This window comes from Ursus maritimus, unplaced genomic scaffold (assembly GCF_017311325.1).
Source record: "Ursus maritimus isolate PB19 unplaced genomic scaffold, ASM1731132v1 scaffold_9, whole genome shotgun sequence".
NCBI classification, from domain to species: domain Eukaryota; kingdom Metazoa; phylum Chordata; class Mammalia; order Carnivora; family Ursidae; genus Ursus; species Ursus maritimus.
Window position 1 is genome coordinate 12,587,928 of NW_024427107.1, and position 13,930 is coordinate 12,601,857.

General features: G+C 36.5%; 1 protein-coding gene across 1 annotated transcript in view; it reads left to right on the forward strand.

Annotated features, from left to right (window-relative positions):
* The window catches only part of CHD7 (chromodomain helicase DNA binding protein 7), a 187,448-nt gene that overhangs the window by 132,956 nt on the left and 40,562 nt on the right, over positions 1-13,930 (forward strand). The window contains exons 8-13 of the mRNA XM_040626012.1: positions 3,933-4,047; positions 7,293-7,376; positions 8,965-9,102; positions 9,199-9,320; positions 9,675-9,918; positions 11,062-11,238. Of these exons, the coding sequence (XP_040481946.1) occupies positions 3,933-4,047; positions 7,293-7,376; positions 8,965-9,102; positions 9,199-9,320; positions 9,675-9,918; positions 11,062-11,238 (880 nt within the window). The remainder of the gene's footprint in view (positions 1-3,932; positions 4,048-7,292; positions 7,377-8,964; positions 9,103-9,198; positions 9,321-9,674; positions 9,919-11,061; positions 11,239-13,930) is intronic.

Here is a 13,930-nt window from a genome sequence, read left to right on the forward strand (position 1 = left end):
GCAAGGAGGGGGAGGGCCAGAGGGAACGGGACAAGCAGACTCCCTGCTGAGCAGAGAGCCAGGCACGGGGCTCCGTTCTAGGACCCTGAGATCATGACCTGAGCTGAAGTCAGACACTTAACTGACCGAGCCATCCAGGCACCTCAGCTACCCACCATTCTTGTTAATCTTACTTATTTTCTTTTTTTTTCAAATTCATGAAATATTCACATGGTTCAAAAGTCAGAACTTTACATAAGGGTACTCAAAGACACGTCATTTTTCCCTTCCCTTCCACCCCATTCCTACTTACCTTCTCATTAATCCCAGATTTATCCTTTCTGTAATTTTTGGCATGAACATGCAGATAACATACATAAGTATATTTTTGGTGAGCTTGTGTAAATGTATATACATAAAAATATTTTATATATATATAAATATTATTTTCCCCTTCTTTCTTACATATAAAAATAGCAACTGTCGGTACACATTTGTACTTTGCTTTTTAATAATACTATATTTTGGAAGTTATTCAATATCAATCCATAAGGTCATCTTCTTTCTTTGTTACTGCTGTGTAGTACTCCACTGCATGACTGTACCGTCACTCATCCAACCAGTCTCCTATGTATGTGGGCATGTAAATGGCTTCTGATATTTTATAGCTACAGACAGTGTGACACTATATATTCTCAAGCCTGTATATTTTCAAATTGTTGGAGGCACAATTTGAGGGTGAATTCCTAGGAGAGGGATTGCTGTATTCAACAGCAAACATATTTGTAGTTCTGTTAGGTATCGCCACATCCCCTTCCATAAGGGGATGGTTCTTTGCATTCCTACCAACAATGTAAGAGACCACCTCTTTCCCTACAATCTTTCCAAAGTAGTGTGGTGGTTTTACTTTTTGTGAGAAATTGTATTTTGCTTTAGTTTTTTTTTTTTTAATTTGTGAATTAGAACATCTTTTCATAAATTTAATGACCATTTTTATATTTTGTCAGTTGTGTGTTCATGTCTTCTGCCCATTTTTCTGTTGTGCTTCCTTCAATTTTTAAGAGTGAGACAATTTTACATGTGGGATATTAGTCCTTTTTCTGTGTTTTATGTTGCAAGTATGTTTTCCCAGTTTCAATTGTCCTTTGGCTTTATATTTTTATTGCACTGTAAATTAAATTTTTATGTAGTTAGATTTATTAATCTTTTCTCTTATTGGATATGGCTTTTAAGCCATAGTTAGAAAGCTTTTCTGTACCCCCAGGTTAAAGAGGAATTTGCCATGTTTTCCTCTAGTACCTGCATGGTCTCATTTTCTGTGTACAGGTGCTTAATCCACTTGGTGTTTATTCTTGGGTATGGTATAAAGTACAATAATATTTGGTTGTTCCAATTTTATACTTTTGCAAATATTGTTGTTCTAGTACCATTATTAAAAAGTCCATCTTTGTCCCAGTGATTTGAGATGTAACCCTTATCATGTACTAAATTTACATATTTATTTGGAAATATATTTGTACCTTTTTTTTTTTTTTAAGAGAGAGAGAGCAGGGGAGGGGCAGAGGGAGAGAGAGAATTTCAAGCAGGCTCCGCACTGGGCTTGATCTCATGACCCTGGGATCCTGACCTACGCTGAAATTAAGAGTTGGTGCTCCACTCAGGCGCCCCTGTACCATATTTTAATCCTTTGGTCTGCCTGTCTGTTCATGAGCCAATAGCACACTATTTTGCTTTTATAAAGGCTTTATAGTGTATTTTAATTTCTGGTATCTCTAGTTTCCCCTAAAAACTTTCCCTTTTTAATCTTTTCTTGGATGTTCTTGCATGTTTATTTTTATATATAAGTCAGTATTAACTTGCCTAGCACTGTTAAAATGCTTGTTTATATTTTATTTATATTTATATTGTGTTACATTTATGAATTTATGATTTATGACATTGAGTCATGCTATCTAAAAATAAGGATGTCTTTCAGGTTGGCTTAACTCTATTTTTGTGTCTTTTAGAAGAGTTTTAAATATTTCCTTATATAAATTTCACACATTTTTTTTGTTAAATTTATTGCTAAACATTTAATCTTTGTTGATAACATTAAAGAGGTTTTCTCTATTGTTGTATCTTCTAACTGGTTACTGTTTGTGTAAATGGAAGCTATTGACTTCTGTACGTTAATTTTATACCCTGCTACACTACTAAATTATTTCATTTTATTATTTGAATTAGTTTTCTAATTGATTCTCTAGGATTTTCCAGTTATGCAATCATATCATTCACAAATACAGTTTTATTTTTTACTTTATTATTTATTATTTATTTATTATTATTTATTATTTCTTACTTTATTATTGCTCCCCTTGTTGTTTTCTCTTGTCTAATAACATTGGCTAATGCCTCAAATACAATATTGAATAATACTGGAGGCAGTGGGCATCCTTGCCTTCTTTCTGATCTTAGTGGAAGAGTCTGTGGCTTTTCTCCAATTAGTAAAGCAGAGTCACTATCCAAAAATTTCAGCCCAGTTTACAACGAGAACAGTGAGACTGATGCTGGTGTCTGCCTCACAGCCACGCCAGTGGTGCTTTAAAGGCATGTGGACCTCGGCAGAGACAGAGTGTTGACTTGCACCCATGCCTTTTTCTGTCCAATAAGTAGACTAGACTAGGTTATTTTTATAATTTTGTTTTGCGATAATATGCAGTAACAGTATTGCATATTACTTACTGGAAATTGGGAAGGTACTTGAAAGTAGAAAAGAAAATACTTGCAAAATCTTACCACCCAGAAAATATCATTATTAACATATTGATGCATTTTCATCTAGTCTCTTTTCTCTGTGTGCGTCTGTGTACAGGGTTTATGTCAATTCCTGTCCTATCAAGGCATATGTATTTAAAGTCCTTATGTCCCTCAGTCAGTTGTAAAAGGACTAAATCAGTCCTACCTTTTACATATTAGACTTTACATAAATATAAATGATATGATACTTAATATCATAAGCCTTTCCCCTGTCATTAATCATTTTTGACAGATTTTAGAATGGCTGCATAATTTCCAGGAGTAGTAGTACCTTGATTTTGAAATAGGTACGTATTCAGGCACCTCATTTCTTTTTAATGTCATCACCAGAAAGAGAAATAAGAGACAGTCCAGGCTATCTGGGGCAGGGAGAAAATGATGGTACAAAAGAATATTGAAATAGCAAACCAAAGAATGTCAAAGCTACTGTAAAATATTAACCATATACCTGTGAGTCTCAGGGAAGTAAAAGGGAGGGTGAGAGTGTTCACGTTGAGGTTAAAGAGAACACCTGTGCTTGGAGCAGGCATGGTGAGTCTGAAGAGGAGGGGACTTGCCCAGTGCGAGGACCAGATAGACAGTGGGGAGTGACAAATTCACAGGGATCCAAGAGACGTCATTTCAGAGCGCCTGGAGGAATGAGGCTGGAAGGGCAGAAACTGACCAGGGACTGGTTGGGGCGTGGGTGTTCAGAGAGCAGGTGAGGGTTCTTTTCTCTCGGATTGCTCTAGAAGGACTAAGTCATGTTTACCTTTGCTGTTTTTAAATCTGAATTCTCTTAACTTGATGAAAACCTTTTATTTCTCGATTAATGATAAAAGGCTCAAAATGTAAATTCATAATTAAGGCCACCCTGTAGTGCTAATTGTTTTGTATTGAAGTGTAATCCATTCACTTATGAAAACAGCTTGTTAGTAGGTTCTTTTCTTTTTTTAATGGGAGGTAAATAAGAGAGCTGGAGGCTCAGGACGGAAGACAAATTTCAGGCACAATTGATTTTTTTTCTTATTCTCAAACATGAATAATTGTATCGAGTGTTGGTCAGCAGCCTCTATCAGTAGGTAAACTGCTTATTTCGTTAATTATTTAGTTGATTTGGAGGGAATATTAAAAGATTATTTTCTACATGTTTCAAATATATTATTTTATTCTTTTAGCTCTTATCTTCATTGTCAATGGGCATCTGTAGAAGATCTGGAAAAAGATAAGAGAATTCAGCAAAAGATCAAACGGTTTAAGGCAAAGCAGGGCCAGAACAAATTCCTTTCAGAGGTATGAAATACCCAGTTCATTTTCTTAAGTAGTAACCTTGTTAAAGTGTTCTGAGTTTTGAATTTTAGTTTAGCAAATTACAAAGAAAAACTAGTTTCCCTCATTTGGTGCTGTTACTTGCATATCGGTAACTGGTTATTGCTAACAAAATTTGTAAACAGGAAATTTCTCATTCTTCCTGTTGCTTAGTCTAGAAGATACTGGTCCTTATGATATTATGTGGAAATACGATGGTATCATTAAAATCTTGTAATGAAAGTACAATTAGCAGATGGTGAAAAAAGTTTGTGAATAAAAGTTCTATTAAGATTTAGTGTGGTAAAGCCTCTACAGTAAGTATTAAGTACAATTTCTAGAATCTAAGGTACTTGTATTAAGGAAAGTATGTGGCAGATTTCTTTTGTTCAAGTTAATGTCCGATTACAGAGTTTCCTAAACTCATTTTTACAAATGATGTGCTGTGGTATAGTGGTTGGTATAATGTCTTTGCCTGTGCCCCTTTATCCTAAGTTATTGGTGATAAAGGTAACCATACCTAGGGCAGGGAAGGAAATCTGCATTTTTCTAAAAGAAATGCCAAGTTCCCCTCCAACGTACCTGATTGCATTAAAAATGCTTTTGCAGACTGCTTAGTGGGGTCTCTGGACTTTTGCTCACCAATTTGGTTTCACTTACAGCCTCAAGAAGATAAAAGAGAAACCTTCACACTGAAAGATTAAACTTGCTGATTTATTAGTTTTCCTCTCCATAAAGGAGTTAACAGAATGTAAACTGCAAAGAAGTGTGAAATTTGATGCAAAATAATAGCTGTTTAACAACCTACTTCACACCCCTACCCGTTTTTGGACATGGGGTAGTGGGGATGGAAGAGTCTTCAGTACTTTATGTCATAAAATCCTTATAATCTCAGGTGACAAAACTGTGTTCTCCTAGAATCTCATTTCCATGCTCCCAACGGGCAGACTGTAAAGTTTGTATTAGATGGGTGATTGGGGGGTGGTGGTTTTATTGGACATATGTCTGCATCACCACCTTTCCTGATCTGAGTATTTAGCTTCTTTGCAGTGCAGTAATTAACACTGAGGGGAATGGAGTTACTCACATGTGACTCACCTCACCTCTCAGAGAATATTTAAGTGATTTTTTTTTTGAAAGGGCAGTTTCTAAGAAATACCATAAAATCCTATTTTTTGTGCCCTTCTTAATGAAACTGAAGTTAAATGTTAGTGACATTAGGCAAGTTGAAATCATTAGCTTTCTTTTAGAAAGAGACACCATATGTTCTGTTGACCTTTTCTCTGTGGATCAGTGTAGGGAGAAGGAAGGAGTGCAGTGGTAGCCCCCCCTTCCCATCCTTAAGTTCTGGTTCTGTTTATGAAATTTATTTAGACTCTGTTTGCTGGTGTCAGGTGCAATTTAGGGATTTGTACCTGGCCGTAGCTATGTAGTCTTATCTATTTGGGTCTACGTATGTGAATAACATATATCACAATTGAAATACATTATCTTGAGTGGTAACTTGGCAACTAGAAATCTTAAATTTTGTTCCAAGTGGAAGTAGCATAAGCTCCAGCCTGAAAAGATGATCTGAAGGCAAGCACAAAAGGATAGCAACTTCCTTTTTCTCTTTCTCTTTTACACACACAGACACGCACACAGATACACAGTCACGCACACAGATACACAGTCACGCACACACGCACACACGCCCTGTTCCGTAGACGGTCCTGGTTTCAGGTGTTCCACGGTTCTGCTTCTCTGAGGTTTTAAATTATGACTGCTTTTGCATTCTTTGTTTCACCTTAGGCGCCCTTATATGTCCACTGCAACTAAAATCTTTGTTTAAATTGGAAATTGCATCACATGCATGATGGCACAGATTACTCACCAGAAGGATGGAAGTGTTTAGGAGTAAGGTTAAGGATTTTAATTCTTCAATGAAAGCTGCCGTTTAAGAACAAGGTGTCTTAAAAGGAGCTCCTATCATCAAAATCTAGCTTATGGAAAGTTTTCAGTGTTCCAACTGTATATGAATAATGCATACATATTGTGTACCTAAACCTAGAAGCTTTGACAAAGCCAGTGCTTTTTAACATTTTAAATGAACTAAACATTTCAATGAGTTTTTCCCTTACTAATCAACGCTGTGTTAGGGCCCGAGGCATTTAAAACTCATTTTTGTATTTCTGATTTTTTTTTCGTAATTCAGAGTTCAAAGGACCCAAACCAGACGTTTTAAATGGACACAGTAGCCCAGAGGATGTCTGCTATCCTTGAGCTGACTGTGACCAAACAGCTTATCTTTTCAACCTGCAATTTAGAGGATATGAACGGTGTCTAAGTGACTTCTAATATGTCTTGCAAAAGCCTTTTAATGCAGTTACATTACTGATAAATTCATCTCTAGGAGCACATAAGAATGTGTCTTCTGTTTTCTGACTTGCCTGACTCTGACTTCTTTAAAGTGTGGCATAATCTGTAATTTCTCTTTGAGCCATGTTCTATTACTCTATTCTTTTATAGGAGATAACTTTGCAAGCAAGCTAGTATTATTTTACTTTTATAAAGATTGTTAATAGATTGGCTAAATAACCCAATTATTTAAGCCTCATTTCTTTATCCTTAATATTTTTAGCCAGATGCTCTATATTCAGTACAAATAAATCATTAGAGCACTTAGATTAACGGTAATACTGTATTCAAATGAGATACTAATATTGATTGGTGAAGACGACCAGACACCCTAAACTATTCTTACTAAAATAGGAAATTCACTGGTTTCAGTGTTTTTAGCTTTGGAATAGCATTCGGTAAATGCTGCTGTAAGGCCTCAGACAACTCCAGTAGTTATGAGACTCCAGTAGCACTTACTGTGCATGGCTCTGAGTCTTTATTGCAAGCTGTAGTTTCAAGAATGCTAAATGCATTGCATGCCATAAGCCTTTTGGATTGCTCATTAGTGAATTGTAATTTCACACTTCATTTAAAATATTCTTAAACATTCTCTCACAGTAAAAAGGTTTCACACAGTAATTAAAAGACCCAGTTAACAAAGTCTGAGAAGTCTGATTTCCTCATGGGGAATGATTTTGCTAAATTGTAGCATTTCAATTAATATAATAGAATTTGCCAAATATAAATTTTATTTTGCTGTGACCCAAAATATTATTGCCTGGTGAAAAGTGAAATAACGTTTACTCTCGGAAATTAAATAAACATTTTAACTTTTTTTTCCTTTGGTACAGATTGAAGATGAGCTTTTTAATCCAGATTATGTGGAGGTTGACCGGATAATGGACTTTGCACGTAGCACAGATGAACGGGGAGAGGTAACAGAAGATCATTTGTATTATGGGGCAGTGACTCAGACGGCTTATGTGTGTTTACAGAGAATGATTATGGAATCCTAGATCTGGTCCTGGTCAGAGCCTTGGATCGTGACACGATTGGTCTAAATTTAACTGAAACTTATTGACTGACTATTAGTTTTAGGACCTAAAAATAGCGCTAAATGTGCTCTTTGTTTATTGTGAGAGCTTTTTAAAAAGAAGTCAGTTTTCAATATGAAACAAATACATTGGCATTTTACACAATTTCTGAATATGATCAATAAAGAAGTATTCAATACAGTTTGGTATAAACCCAGTATGAAGCACAAATTTCCCGTATATAATTAAGAGTGCTCTTGTAGCAGAATGGAATTTAATGTTACTTAACATTGTACATCTTTAGTGAAGTTGATGAACCTCATTTAATATAGTGCACAGAGGACAATGTAAAATAATTCTTTTTATGAGATCTTGGCATTTCTCATGTTGCTTTGCAAAACACTGTGAGGTTGTAAAGGCCAATCGATTAGGGCAGTGAGAGTGAAGACAAGGCTAGTGCCTTCCTGAGCATATTGTCTCAGTAATGATATATGCACCCACCATGAATTCTTTCATTCCTGGCTGCTTTGTGTAAATTAAGTTTTATATAAAATGTTTAGACTTGCTTATCTAGTGAGAGTCTGCAGTGAACTCCCATTTTTTTCCAAACGCTGTATCATGAAGTCCATGATGTTTCAAGGACCACGTCTGTAATGTGATGTTCACTTTTCTAGCTTTACTTAGCTGTACTTGAAAAAAATTGTTTTATCACATATTTATGTAGTACAGTGAATGTTTTTAACATCACAACCAGGTCAGTGTACCTTAGTCTTGAAAGTGAAGGTTGACAACCCAAGTTTTTTCTAGAAGAAAGACAAAGGAAATCCTATTGATCTGCATTACTCAAAATATTTTGTTCTCCCATCTATGAAAGCTCACTTTATTTTTTATTTTTTTATTTTTTTAAAGTTTTAATTAAATAATCTCTACACTCAACATGGTGGGCCCCAAATTTACAACCCTGAGATGAAGAGTTGCATGCTCTTCCGACTGAGCCAGCCAGGCGCCCCTCAAACGCTTTATTTTAACGTGATTGGGTACAAACAGTACCTCTCTCTTTAAGAAAAAGGCAGAAATACTAATAAATTCAAGCTTGTTTCTCGTTCTTTAAGAAACTAGCCGATAATGTAAATATACTATGGTGATTTACCATATAAGTCTGAATCAGACACCTGATAAATGATTTGATCAGATAATAAGGCTTAAATTAAGCTGTGTTATTTACAGACTGTTTCTTTACATTTTTGGGCTTTTGAACACAGCAGTGAATTAGATAAAAATTAGCTTGTTCTGCTGATACCCAGTAACATTATTTCCAGTTTATGCTTGATACTGTTAACTAGGAATGACCGTGTAACAGTTGCAGTTTTAAATAAGCTTCTACCAACTCATTCTTACTGTTGCTGGGGTAGTGTCTATCAATAAGTAATGTGTATGTGTGTGTTTTGATCAAATGAATCCAATTCTAATTTATTTAAACCTGGCCCAGCCTGTGACTCACTACCTGGTGAAATGGTGCTCCCTGCCTTATGAAGACAGCACGTGGGAGCTACGGCAGGACATAGATCAAGCGAAGATCGAAGAGTTTGAGAAACTCATGTCCAGGGAGCCAGAAACAGAGCGTGTGGTAAGACTTGGCTAATGGTGAAGGATTTAATTTGAAAATAGCATGGTGGTGTGGTCTTGGAGAAACCACTAATGGGATTTACTATATTTGAAACAGGAGCGACCTCCTGCTGATGATTGGAAGAAATCGGAGAGTTCCAGGGAGTACAAAAACAATAACAAACTCAGGGAATACCAGTTGGAGGGAGTAAACTGGCTACTTTTCAATTGGTACAACATGTATGTAAAGCATGTTTTTCTTCACTTTTAAGAAGCCTATGGCTGTTTTGCTTTGTAGTCATTGAAAATATTAATCAAATAATGTCACGCTTTAATCTCTAATAAGAACTATGAAAAACAGCCAGGATTGGAAATATGCTTAATATTTATCCAACAGACATTAATACAGAGATATTGGTAGAAGTATGTAGAAGTAATTTTTATGCCTTAGAGGATTTTGTTTGAAAATGTATTTTGTTGAAGAGAGAACATTTGAGATCCGCATTTGTGATTATAATAATATATGTTCTAAAAGAAAGCAGTGTGTAATACCTGTACTTATTAAACTTTTCATGTTTTATTTCCTTCTTAAAGGCGAAACTGCATTTTAGCAGATGAAATGGGTTTGGGAAAAACTATCCAGTCCATTACATTTCTCTATGAGATATATTTGAAAGGAATCCATGGCCCTTTTTTAGTAATTGCCCCATTGTCCACAATCCCCAACTGGGAAAGGGAATTCCGTACCTGGACAGAGTTGAACGTGGTTGTGTATCATGGGAGTCAAGCTAGTCGTCGGACCATTCAGTTGTATGAAATGTACTTCAAAGATCCCCAGGTAAAACGTCACAAATAGTATTCTTTATGCCTATTATGTATGTTTTAAGGTACTGGATGTTAAAATGGTCTCAGACATTTTGGGGGAAGGTCTGGATTTTATAAAATTGAGAAATTTGCTTTAGATTCCTTACCCATTTGTGTTATATTTTCGAATCTTATAAATAACAGCTATTTTGTATAGCTTTGGTTGTTCTGATTATCTGATAAGAATAAATGAAATATTTTTTACCTTGGGTGACTATGGAAAATCATTTAATATTTTGATACACTAATTGGTTTTATTTTGCAAGCCTAAAAAAAAGCTAAACAAAAAATGGTGTTATTAAATGTAAGTGGAAAAAGTATTTTGTTAAACTATTACTAGAAGTAAAAATTAATTAGGCATGCAATGTTGAGCAAAATACACCCAAAGGGAAGAACTTCTGCTCTGACTCTTAGTAGCACTTAGTATAATTTTTTACTTATTCTTGTTACCTGTATACAGTTATTCTATGATACTGACAGTGAAGCATTATAAATGACAAGGAAGAGTAGTATCTGCTAACATAATTTTAAGTTGTAGGTGATAAGTAGACGTCCTATTACTGGAAATAGGACAGAGTTGCGTTTTATAGGTTTGCTTTAAGTATAAGATCTACAATTAAATACTTCAAGTAGAAAAATATTGAAATCTATTTTGGTATTTATCTCTAGATTTGAGAGATGGTTATAAGTTCTACCTTAAGTGAATGTGTTTTTTTTTTTCATTTTAGCACTTCAAGACTAAAAAATAAATTACAGAAGTAAAAAAAAAAAAACCGAATGGTTTTAAACAGTAAAAAAGTTCTTAAAAGCTACCTTAGTACATAATCCCCTTGGCTTTTCACCTTTTTGGGGTCACTAGGATGTACCTAGAATGACCGCACTCAGTGGCACTTTACTTCGTCTGATCTGTAGGGAAATTGGATAGGAGATTTTACTAACGATTTTCAAATTTCTTTAAAAAGGAAAAGGTTTTAAAATCTTCCCTGGAAAACAAAATACAAGTGTTGCCTAAAATAAAGATGTCCCCAAAAGATAAAAACATCTGTTTTATGCTATTTATTAATCAAAGTCAATGTAATCTCTAATGCTAAATAATAATTTAGAACTGTTCTCATAGGGTCGAGTGATAAAGGGGTCCTATAAGTTTCATGCCATCATCACTACATTTGAGATGATTTTGACGGATTGTCCTGAGCTGCGGAATATTCCATGGCGCTGTGTAGTCATTGATGAAGCCCACAGGCTGAAGAATAGGAACTGCAAGCTGCTGGAGGGGCTCAAGATGATGGACTTGGTCAGTGATCATATTGATGATTCCATTGAACCCGAACAGAATCGGTCCTGACTCAGTGTTCCCGCTGCTCTGCATGTGACTGATGCCCACGTAGGGTGTTTGCAAAGCCTGTCAAATACGGTGCTATAACCTCCTGAGCTTTTAGTGCCTCAAATGTTGCTGCTGTTCTTGATTCTCATATTGTTGGCTGGTGTCTGGGCATGATTTTATGACAGTAGGGTATAGTCAGGATATTTTCACTGAAATGAGTTTCAGATATTTGCTTTTCCCTTTTGTTAATTGATGCTGCCATTTCATAAACTGGTGGGCCAGGCTTTGGCCCAGTGATGATAATGAAGTTGTATTCCAGGGCTCAACGGTTTTGGCACACTGGATCCAGTAGGACTTGTAGATGCAAGTTCTTTGTATGGGTTAATACCTGGAATTGGTCAAGTTCACACAGACACTTAGAAGTGTGGAGCAGGACAAGACCTTGAATTTGATGTGGAGTTTTACACCACACTGTCTGCTTCCTAAGAGGTGGTCAGGTTTTTCTGATTAGGTTTTTCTAGATTGTTTTCACTAGGAGTGTTATGGGATAATGTAGAGGTGGTAGGATTTGATTGATTTTCTGTTCCATGCTTCTGTGTGTTTGGTTTCCTAGCAGAAATTATTACATGACTTCAGTCATCCTCAGACCTCTTTGTTCTCTGTAGTTTGCAAGGTGGGTTTTGATCACTTGTTTTCATTTTTAATGTACATTTTAAAAGCGATGTTACTGTCATTCAGTATGTCTTGGATGTTTTGCTGAGTTTTTAAAAAGTGCAAAAGATTTTAAAAATCTCTTTGATTTTGACTTCTGTAGATTAATTTGATCTCTTGTTAATTGAGAGTTTGAGATGGGAAGACATTCTATACGTTCATGGCTATAAATTTTTTTTACTGAAGACTGGTACTACCAAAAAGAACACTTAAAAGCTTTCTGTTGCAGCTGGTTCTTTGAAGCAATTTCTTTTATTCATTAGCCAGCGATTCTTTTAATTAAAAACAAACAAAATCTAGTTTTGTTTAAAGGGAAAAGGTCTGACTGAGTTATCCTATTTAAGGATGGGATTTCCCATCCTAAGACCTTTCTCAAATCAGTTTATATTATTTGGTGACCAATCCACAAAAGAAAGGAGAACGTGTAGAAACAGTGACTAGTCGTGAAGCCATAGCTGAGTGTGCAGAAGAGAGGAACCCCACAACTGTATCTGGTCTCTGCAGGTAGCACTTGAGCAGGCAATGTGAGTGTTCATGAGATACTGAGTGGGAACCCATCTTCACAATGGTCCACAGAAAAGACAGACTACCATTTTTCTGAAGGCTTAGTCACCTGAGCTTATCTGAGTTGTTTCCTGTTATTAGTTTATGTACTCCCAGGCAGTCAATTCTTACTGCAAAACAGTCCTCCATTGGTGCGTTCGGATGAGTTAAATGCTGTCCACATCCTGCGGTCTAATTGTCATCGGAAGACGTGAAACGATTTTCTGTTGTTTATAGTAACACTTCATTAATAGATTAGAATCTCTTATCCAGATAATTTTTCTGTTACATACTGCAGTGTTCCCTAACCTTTTTTCACATAATGGCACATCTGGAAAGGGGTAGTATTCTGTGTGTACCACGACAGTATGTCATAGTGGGGCAGGCTGAGAATGCTGCCCACTGCCATAGGTGACCAGCCCTGGGATCCTGACTCCCAGCCCTGCTGGCTGCCTCAAGGACTTGCATGCCTGTAACTCATTCTCGGCTCATCCACTGGGAATCTCTGAGAAGCAGATGAACAAAGGAATTGTTTTTCTGATGTTCAAGAATCTTAATCTTAGAAGAGATGTTTTCAAGATGAAACACAGTACCATTGTTTAGAATTAGAATGCAGTTGTATTTGTCTAATTCTGAACAACTCATTGGTTGGCCTTTAAATCCTTACTGACACTAAACACCATGAGAACTTACACACTAGCCAGTTTTTATGCTGCTTTCCTGGAATAGGTCACAGTGAAAGTAACGATCAGTACATTAATCCAGCTGCAGAGCAGGTCAGAGGGAACGCTGCACTAGGCTCAGTTAGGACGAAGGTGCACTTGCTGACGATCGTGTTCCAAGTGCATTTGCAGAAAGAGAAGACCAGTGAGCGTCTCCAGCTCTCCCCTCACGAAGGAAATGCTTGTGAAGATGATTCATAGAGGGACATTCATGGTCTTCACCATCCTCCGCAGGAGCTCTGGAAAGCAAAGCCATCTCCTTGTCCCTCGGTGACAAGGAGGGGATTCTCTGGGGGTGGTAGTAGCTCTTCATTGATTCTGTCATCTCGTCTTTCATTGTCAGGAGGCCTCACGCAAATTAAAGAGTCTGCTGAAATGAAAGTAAATGGTCATCGCTCCAGCAGAGCTAAAAAGAACGGGAATGTTTTCAAGCCAAAAGCAGATTTGCTGACATAGTTGAGCTTGGAGGTGATAAGCCTGCTAGCCTTAGTCTCTCACAGGACGTTCTGTGACACTCTGTGTATTAATCACATGTTATTTCACAGTTACTTTCAAATGGAAACCTGGTTTGATTCCACTGCTCATATGTAACCTTACAAAAATGTCATGTGTGTAACCGTTTGGGATAACTGGCTTTAAACAGCCCTTGAGGGAAAGCAGCATAAAAAAGGAGTCCCTCTCAGGGC